This window comes from Pseudozyma flocculosa (assembly GCF_000417875.1).
Source record: "Pseudozyma flocculosa PF-1 unplaced genomic scaffold scaffold00002, whole genome shotgun sequence".
Taxonomy (NCBI): Eukaryota; Fungi; Basidiomycota; class Ustilaginomycetes; order Ustilaginales; family Ustilaginaceae; genus Pseudozyma; species Pseudozyma flocculosa.
The window spans coordinates 1,332,885-1,342,298 of NW_006920870.1; the positions used below are offsets into that span (position 1 = coordinate 1,332,885).

General features: G+C 66.0%; 2 protein-coding genes across 2 annotated transcripts; one reads left to right on the forward strand and one right to left on the reverse strand.

Annotated features, from left to right (window-relative positions):
- Positions 1 to 679: 679 nt before the first annotated feature.
- PFL1_01087 (uncharacterized protein) lies at positions 680 to 1,789 on the forward strand (the record flags this gene model as incomplete). The annotated part of the gene is made up of 2 exons (XM_007878587.1): positions 680 to 1,501; positions 1,610 to 1,789. The coding sequence occupies 2 exons, from the start codon at positions 680 to 682 to the stop codon at positions 1,787 to 1,789; spliced, it is 1,002 nt and encodes a 333-aa protein (XP_007876778.1).
- Positions 1,790 to 2,446: 657 nt separating this feature from the next.
- Positions 2,447 to 7,260, reverse strand: PFL1_01088 (uncharacterized protein; the record flags this gene model as incomplete). The annotated part of the gene is made up of 3 exons (XM_007878588.1): positions 2,447 to 2,780; positions 2,858 to 6,418; positions 6,548 to 7,260. The coding sequence occupies 3 exons, from the start codon at positions 7,258 to 7,260 to the stop codon at positions 2,447 to 2,449; spliced, it is 4,608 nt and encodes a 1,535-aa protein (XP_007876779.1).
- Between the last annotated feature and the right edge of the window lie 2,154 nt (positions 7,261 to 9,414).

Below are 9,414 nucleotides of genomic sequence, written 5' to 3' on the forward strand. Positions count from 1 at the left end.
TGTAGAGAGGAGAAGAAGCAAGGGACAGATACTGCTGCGGCGCACGAGATTGGAGGGGGCGAGGCGAGGGTGAGGAGGGAGGGAGAAGTTGATGTTGGTTGGGGTGCGCGCGGCTGCCCTCTTCTGGCGCTGCGCTCTGTGCTGCTGCTGCTGCTGCTGCTCTCTGTTGGCTGTTCGCCCGCCCGCCGTTCTCGTCTGCTCACACGCGCCCAGGTGGCAGGCCTGGCCAGGCCACGCAGGCCAGCAGGCACCAGCCGAGCTCGGGCGCCCTGCCCTGCCTGCCCGCCTGCCTGCCGTTGGTCGCCCATTTACGCGTTGGCAACCTCGACGCGTCCACCCACCGCCCGCGTAAATGGATACGCTTGCGCGCACGTCGTCCAGAGCCTGACAGGCACAAAAAGGCTCGGCTCCGAATTTGTAAGATCGGGCACGCTCCGATGCTGTCAAAACTTGAAATCGGGGCATTTTGACAGGCGACGGGTCCTGTGACTGCTTTCGGCTCCGAGCCTGACAGCCCAACTCGGAATTCGGATTCCTCCGGCTGCGCTGCAGGTGCCTGCCTGGCAGTCCAGGGCGGGAAGTTTTGCTCGAGCCGCCTCGCTCCTCGCCTTGCATCCTGGACTCCAACACCTCGTCGTCCCTCTCATCCGCACCACCTTCCACTCTTGCGACCGCTACGATGCCGCCCAAAGCGGCCACAGCAGGCGGGAAGCCACGAAGAAAGCGCCAAAGAAAGACACGTACCGCCGCCGTCTCGGACTCGTCGTCGTCGTCTAGCAGCAGCAGCTCCTCATCCGGCAGCGACAGCAGCAGCGAAGATGAATCGGAAGCGGAGGCCAAGGCACCGGCTGTCAAGCTCCACGATTCGGCGTCGATTTCGGACTCGAATTCTAGCTCCAGCTCTTCATCTTCGTCGTCTTCGAGCAGCAGCAGCAGCAGCAGTGACAGCAGCAGTAGCGACGACCGCGACAGTGACTCCGACAGCAGCAGCAGCAGCAGCAGCAGCAGCAGCAGCAGTAGTAGCAGCAGCAGCACCTCCTCGTCCGCCTCTTCCTCTCGACCTCGCACCGCAGTCAAGGGCAGCGAGAGCATCGGTGCGAGTGGGACAAGGCGGCGCGTGACCTACTCGATCTCACCGGAACCCGCCGACCGACCACTGCGAGACCTCTCAGCTCCACGCCTCTACCCGGACCTCGACCTGGACCCGTCCACATCCGCCACGGGCCGTCCGCGCGATCCGTTCTTCCGTCTCGGCGGTCCACCCAAACCGGTACTGCCCTCGAGCGTGACGGAAGCCATCGCCCGCCGCCGTGCACCCGATACCCTCGCCTCGTCGACGACCTCGGAGGTGGAACGGCGTCAAAAGGCCAAAGCGGATCTGCGGAGGCGCATCGAAGCGAGCAAGGTGCAGGAGCGCGAGACGAGAAAGGAGGCCTTCAAGGGTCTCTGGATGAAGAGCATCGCTGAAGAGTTTGGAGATGAGCTCGAAGCTATCCGCAGCGTGAGTCATGTCCCTACCGCTGCGCCCTTTCCCCATCGAGTGTGCGTGTACCGCCGTCGGCTGACCCATCCTCGTCTTGCCCTGTCCCATCTCACCTCGGCCATGCAGAGGGAACCGACGCTAGGTGCCGACGGAGGAACGAGGCTGCCCCTTTTCATCGACGCCTTGGGCGCAGGGTCGGAAATCATCTCGTCCTCCTCCTCGCCCTCTTCCTCGGCCCAGCCCTCGTCGTTGGGCGGATCGAACAGAGATATTGACGAAGTGGCATTGGCCATGGACCTCAGCTGATCCTCCTCCCCCCCGCGCCCCTCCCACGTTAGATGGGACGACGCACGCAACCTTGTACTTGTACCCTCTCTCTCTCCACCCTTGCCATGCCATGCCATGCCAAGCCACGCTACCCCTGTCCAATCTTGACGACATCAGCACCGTCGTTGGACCGCCGTCCTGCGGCCATCCTGACGTGGGTCTGAACCGTTGCGCGTGCGCAGAGAGACGGACGGCCGCACCATGTCAAGCCAACGGTCCGCTGCGCACGGCACAGGCAAACAGGTCGAATGCTAAAAGACGATGAATCGAGTAGAGAGGCGAGAGACGAAGTCGACTAGCGGATCCCGAACAAATACAAAGGATAGAGCGCGAATGGTGGCGTCGGGTCGGGTGCGACAACGAGAGAGTGAGTGTGAGCCAACGGTCGGGATGTAAGAGGGTAGCAGGGGAAGAGAGTGAGTGTGTGTGTGTGTGGGTGCAATCGTGCGTGTGCGTGGTCGTGTATGCTGGTGTGCGGGAGAGCGTGGGAGAGCGTTCCAGACGAGCAGGTAGACGCAGTAGCAATGGAGCGACGGGACGATGCAGCGGGCAGGAGCGGGAGGACTGAGCAGGAGTGGGGCAGATGCGGGCGCACAGCAAGGCCAGAGGAACAGAGCGGGCGCGAGGCCGAGCTGCCTAGGCTTTCTTGAGGCCGCCGCCGCCGCCGCCGCGCTGGTGCAGCATGCGGCTCGACTTCTTGCGCGCCTGGAAGCTGACGCACATCTCGTCGCTGTCGGCATCGTCGTCGTCGTCGTCGGCGGCGGCGGCGACGGTCCCATCGGCATTCAGCACCGCGGGCGCCACCTTGGCCTCGTCAGCGTCGGCAAACTGGTCGTCACTGGCGGGCACGGCAACGCCGTCCGAGCTCGGTCGCGGCAAAGTCGCCGAGCCGTTGCACCCAGCGACGGCGTGGCCTTCGGGGACCGAACCCATCTGCGAGGGCGGACGCGAGGCTTCGGTGGAGTGCGACCTGTGGGATGCCGATGTTGAGCGCGAGGGCGAAAGCGACTGCGATGGGGATCGCGACTGGGCGGGCGAGCTGGCGACCCGGCTGTGGGGGCAACGGCATCGCCATCGCTCTGCTCGATCGCCTCGGCGCGCCGCAGCGCCTCGGCCTCGCCCGACAGGTCCGGCTGCAGCTCAAAAGTCGGCAGCGAGGCCCCTTCGCTGTTGAGCGCCAGCATCGTCAGGCCGTGGTGCAGGCTCTCGGCCGCTGCGCTCGAATCCGGATGGTCGGGCTGCGGCTGCAGGTGACGGTACGGTGGCTTGGTCACATTGTAGCCGCCCTCGACCGACGGCGTCAGCAGCTCCTGAGAGCCCACGTCGGACCGCACCTGCTGCATGATCTCGGGCAGGTAGGCGACATCGTGCCGGAACTTCCAGCCGGTGCCGTCGTTGGAGGCCAGAGCAATGCCCGACGGCCGCGGGTCGTCGTCATCGTCCTCGCCGGCAAAGTCGTCGTCGTCGTCGTCGTCGGACAGATCCAGGTCGAGATCGACGTCGTCGTGGCCGAGGTCGACCATCGGCCGCCTGTCGGTCGAGGAAACGCGTCCGAGCTGCGCTCCGCAGCCGCCAAAGGGCAGCGTGTTGGATCCCATCGGCGGTGACGTCGGTTGGCTCATGGCAGCAAAGGGAGCGAAGCGGCCGTTGACGAGGCAGTCGGACGAGAGGTCTGGCGACATCGAGGCGCCTCCCATCGACGACCGCCTGCCAGACAGGAGTGGTGCGCTGGTCGGCATTCCGGCCTCTTGTCGCGGTCCAAGCTGCTCCGCTGCACCGGCCGCATCGATGCGAAGCTCTGGCGTGGCAAGCTTCGTTGCTGCTGGCGGTTGTGCAGACCCAAGGTGGTGCTGCCACTGCTGCTGCTGCTGATGGCCATGAGACTGGTGGCCGTTGCTGCTGCTGAGGACGGGCGAGGCGGCTCCGCGTGAGCTCATCGTGTCGGGCCTCGAACGGCTGCGCCGGACTGCCTCGCCATGGTGCAGCCAGGATCCCCGCAGAAATTCGCCCAGCCGATGCCGGTGAGATGCCTTGGACGTTTGCGAGACGCTGGCCATCGACGACCGGCCCACCGAGTCGATCGAGACCCTCTGCCGGACCGGTGCGTGGCAGTCCTGGCTCGATGGCGCCGCCAAGCTCTCGCAGTGCGAGGTGCTATCCATCTCGGGCGACTGCAGGCGCACGCTGCCGGAACCGGGACCCTCGGAAGGGCCCGACCCTGCTACCGCAGGTCCGTGCTGGTGCTGGTGCTGGTGCTGCTGGTGCTGCTGGACGACGGCGTGAAGGCTCGCCTCGGCTGCAGAGAGCTTGCTGTGCGTGTCCGATGACCTTCTCGAGGGCGGATCTGCCGCTGCGACCAGCGAAGGCGATGTCTCGGCGTTTGATGGGTGCAATTTCGACGTCGTCGTCGACCGGCTTGAGGATCGACGCTGAACGGTGGGAGGGACAAGCTGGCTGGGATGGCGAGGCTCTGCGGCGCCCAGAGCATGCGCCGGCGCCGTCGCTTGTCGTGGCGAGGTGGGCCGGCTGCTAGGCACGCTTGGGCAGTGGGCCCTCGCCGCACCCTTCAAGGGCGAGGTGTGTTGCGACGTGGGAGCGGCCTCGCGGTTGCTGCTGGCCACGCTGCCCGCACCTGTGCTGGTCATCGGCGTCATCGAGTGCGACACGGCCGTTTTGCCGATCGACTGGGCACTCTGCCTCCGCGAGAAGAAGTAGTGCGGCCTGCCGAGTAGCGGCGTGCGAGGCGTTCGCATCGCTGTCGTCGAGGGCGCCGAGGATCCGTGGGCGCGGCTCGTCCGGTGTGAGGCTGAATCGCCGTCGCCGTCGCAACCGCCACCCGGTAGGTGCAGGGGACCCGCTCCAATGACAGGCGAGTTGGAGGCGTTGCTGAGCCCATCGTGATTCTCGTCGCCGCTGGCGGCGTGGGAGACCGTGTGGCTGCGCTTGCGGTGGCCTCCACCTAGCGACTCGAAGATCTTGGACTGCCAGCGCTTGACCTTTTGCTTAAACTTGGAGAAGCCGGTCAGGGCGCCTTCGACATCGGCGTGAGTGATCTCGACAAACGGATGCTGGTGCGGGTCGGTCTCGGAGAGCCAGGCAGGCGCATCTTCGAGGCCGCGGGTGATCCAGGGATGCTGCTTGACCTCTTCCAGCTTGATGCGCCGGGTCGGATCCTTGTCCAACAACCGGTCGAGCAGGTCGAGCAGCTGGCGGGCGTCCTCGGACAGATCCTCGACCCGCACGTCGGGCACCAGGTCGGTGGGCGTCTCGGGCTGGGCATCCGACTCCTCGTCCATCCACTGGCACGCCGACTTCCACCGCGGCTTCCGCGGCCCGATCCGCAGGCGGTCTGCGCCGGCAAACGTGGGGATGGCGTAATCGGTGGTCGGGATCACGGCGAAGAGGGCAAACTCGCTCTCCGCCGTGAAGGGCGTATGGCCAAAAAGGAGGCAGTAGAGCGTGACGCCGAGCGCCCAGACGTCGATCGCCTTGGTGATTGGCGGCCTCCTCGCCCGGCCGAGCTGCCCAGGAGAGCTTTCGCCGCTGCCGCCCTCGGCGGGCGTACCGGCGATCGACGAGTCGCCCGCCGTGCAGAGCTCCGGTGCGAAAAACGCCGGGCTGCCCGCCGTCTTTGCCAGCTCGTGGTCGTCGGACAGGTTCGGAGTGGCAGACGGCCCACCTGCAAGCCCGCTGGCGATGACGTCGGCCTGCTCGTTGGCCAGCATCATGGCGTAGCTGAAGTGGGACACACCAAAGTCGGAGATCTTGACGCGCCGCTCGCGGTCGAGCAGCAGGTTGGCCGGCTTGATGTCGCGGTGGATGATGCCCTGGTAGTGGAGGTACTCGAGGCCGCAGACGACGTCGCGCAGCGTGCGCCGGCACTCGTCGACGGTCAGCGTCGGCCGGCCCGCCTCCTCCTTCCAGACAATCTCGCCGCCCTCCATGTACTCGAGCACCATGAAGATCTTCTTGCTCTGCGGGTCGTCGATCACCTCCTTGAGCTGAACCACGTTCTGGTGGCTGCACTTTTTCATGATGGCGATCTCCCGGCGCACCTTTTGATCGGTGGTCCACAGTAGCGACTTTTTGGCCTTCTCGCGTTCTTTTTCTCGCTGCCGCTCGAGCTCCTTGTCGGCGAAAGTCGGGCGCGAGGGGCCACGGTCGCCCCATCTGCCGTATCGAGGCACGGCCGACGGCGACCGAGCCGGTGTCGGCAGCGGCGCAAAGCGGGCCGACGGCGACGAGGCGATCGGACCGTCGCTGTGCGGGTCTGCCATCTCCGTTGGTCCTTCGCCATCCGCTGCGAGCTGGCCGAAGTAGTGCTGGTCCGCGGGCTCGTGCGCGTTGGGCGTCCGCTTGCCTTTGCCCTTGGTCGCCGACGCGTTTGCAGTCGGGGCGAATGCAGGCTCGAGCGCCGACGACACCAGGGCCTCGCGGCTCTTGGCGCTGTCGCTGCGGAAGCGGTCACGCCGCCCGAGCATGCCGAGCCCGGCACCGAGGCGTTTGCGGCTCTCGCGCTCGACGATCTTGACGGCGACCTTTTCGTTGGTCTCGGTGTCGCGCGCCAGCCGAACCTTGCCGTGGACGCCACGACCCAGCTCGCCCTCGCTGTGCAGGTCGAGGACAGAAGCGGACGCAAAGGGCCCGAGTACATGTCAGCATGCCGTGTGGCCGCGGAGAGCGCAAGCGGGTACCAACGACACGCAGGGTTCAAGAGGGGGACCGGCGAGCACTCACATGATGTACTGGTTGAGCATGCGCTTACCCGTCGGCAGATGCGTGTTGAGGGAGAGCTTGTGGGTCTCTAGGACCTGGTTGCGCGGTAACGACTGGAGCGAGTTGGGTACGCTTGGCGTCGAGCGGCCCGAGTCTGGCGGAGTGATGGCGTGCGACTGAGTCCCAGAGACTGCACGGCTGCTCCCCGCACCGCCTTCGCTCGAGCTGTGGGTCGGCGAAGGGGCTCGCTTCTGATCCAGATGCTGCTGTTGCTGCTGTTGGTGCTGCTGCTGTTGTTGCTTGAGTTGCTGGTGGAGCTGCTGGCTGTAGTGGTGAACGTCAAAGGAGCCGGCGATCGGGCTCGACAGGCCCGACGTTGGGCTCGACGCCGAGTTGGACGACACCCGGCTGCCGGCGAGCGACGGGACAGCGTGGGATCCCGGTCGCAGCCGCGAAGAGACCGAGTGACGAGCGACCCCGCCATTGAGGCCGGCAGCATCGGCTGCAGGGAAGGCATGCTCCGAGTCGACGCTGCCGCCTTCGAGCGCCGGCCTCGACCAGATCGGGTGTGCGAGGTCCTTGGTGCCGGCGGGCAGCGCCAGCGCGCTGTACAGCTGATGGCCGAGCTGCTGCTTTGGCTCGACTTCCAGCATCGTGTCGAACAGCAGCCGCCCCTCGATGGATTCTCCGGGCGTCAGCGACGCCGTCGTGGTTGCAAGGTCGTGACCTGCCATGGTCGACGGGGGACGGGCAAGCTTCGCACTCTCCTCGCTCCGTCCTTTTGTGTTGCCAAAGAAGGACGCTCTGAGGCTCGTGCGCGTTCAGCAGACGTCCTTTGGAGGGGCTGCGGGAGCAAACGAGCTGCTGATCTGTCGGAGCTGAGTCGAAGGATGAGTGCGGGCCTCGACAGGCATCGAGGGACGGCTCGACGTGTTAGGAGGGGCGCAGCAGCAGCTGGCGATGGTGAAGGCGAAGCGATGGCGAAGGCGACGGCGACGGCGACGGCAAAGGCGACGACGGGGGAGCAAGCGGGGACCAGGATCGCAGACCGTGCCTTTTCAACAGCCTGTGCACGCCTGATCGGATCGCGAGTCGTGCGGTGCGGAGGGGTGCAGCGAGGATGAAGGTGACGAGTATGCTCGTTGCAGGTGGTCCCGCCGACGCAAGATGGCAAATGAGCCGAGCCGAGCGGATGAGCTCGGAGAAGGCGTGAGGCCGGTTAGCGGCAATGAAGGTTGGTGACAGAGACGATACTATCGAACGATCGAGGCGGGCGCGTGCATGTCCGATCGGTTGTCGAGGGAGCAGATGCGGGATGAAAAGGCCAAAACAGAGACCGGAGAACGTGTGCTGGAGGAGGTCGGTGGGGTCACAGCGAAAGCATCGTAGTGTGGCTGTGGGCGAGGAAGGTTGGGTGGGTGGCGGAGAGGTGAGGTCGTACAAAGACGACTCGAGGCCGCCGGTGGGTGGAACAGAGGCCGGGAGTGTCCGCGAGGAAGGTTGGAAGCGCGCTGGAAAGGCAGCGGGGAGATGACGGTGGGGACGGACGTCGCGGAGACTTTTGTGCGGCGAGGAGGTGATAGGTGCTTGTCAACGACCGAAGCGTGTCGGTGGGGATAGAGAAGCAGCAAGCAGGCAGGCGGACAGGCGGACGAGCCAGCTAGGTGCGAAGCTCGAGTAGGCCAGGCAAGGAGGGGAATTGTCGGGGTCGTAGGATCTCCGCGTCAAGGCATGAAGTGAGCAGAGGCCCAGGAACCCAGTCGGCGATGCGTCGTGGCGGCGGACCGGGCGGCGTGATGGTGAGGAGCCAGTAGTGGCGAGAGGTGCAAAGAAGGCGACGTGGTTTGAGGTTCTGGTAGCGCTAGGTGACGTTGGCGAGTCGTTGCCGGTAGACGTGGCGGTGGTGGGTGGTGTCGGTGTTGGCAGACGACTATTGGGGGTGACGACCGGGGTCGACTGGAAGGATAGGACGGGAGGGGGGCCGACAGCGGACGGAAGAGAGGATGGGCAGCAGCCAAGCCGAGTCGGGTCGACTGACGAGCAGCGGCGGCGGCGGCGGCGGCTGGCCAACGAAGCGACGCTGCATCGGCCTCGCCTGGCCTGCCTCGACAGAAGAGAGCCGGGCAGGCTGGGCTGGCAGCCAAGCGCAGGCAGGGGGGTTCAGCACGCAGCCAGCCAGGCCCATCCACACCCGCACCCACACGCAGGCCAACGCAGACGTGCAGCCGGGCAGCAGCAAACCACAGCAAGCGCGCGGGCCAGGCCCAGGCGCTACCGAAGGCAGGCGAGGCAGCCAAAGGGCGTCGGACCTCTCTGGCCCTCGACGTGACTTTCCCCCTAGCCTGCCTCTGCCTATTTCGCCTCTGATTCGCCTCTCTTCGCCCCGCCTCGCCTTGCCTCGCCTGCTGGCTGGTCGGTGTTTTTTTCTCTCTGCTGGTCTGACCCCCTTTGGGCTGGCTGGCTGCCTGACTGCCTGCCTGCCTGTTTTGCACCAGAAAGGGTCTCAACCGGTTTGTCGGTCACGCAACCAGCCTAGCCTGGCCGGCTGGCACCCCTCTAGCTTAGCGGCGCGCGCGATCTCGGAGGGTGGCGCCGACTCTCTATCTTGTCCCACGGGACGGCCTGGCCTTGCCGGATCCCACGCCGCGACGGGGCGGCGCCGGTGACACGGAGAGAGAGAGATCAGAGAGAAGAGGTAGGCACACCATCGTCTCGAATGGCGTGCAGACGGCGCAACGGCGGGCAGCGCGGCAGGCGAGGAGGGGCAGGAGCAAGCCCGCCAGCCAGCGAGCACCAGCCACCAGCCACCACGCCGCCCGCCACCGTCACCACTCGAGAGCCGCCGTCAGACTCTGACACGCCCTACCACCGACACGCAGAGCAGCGGC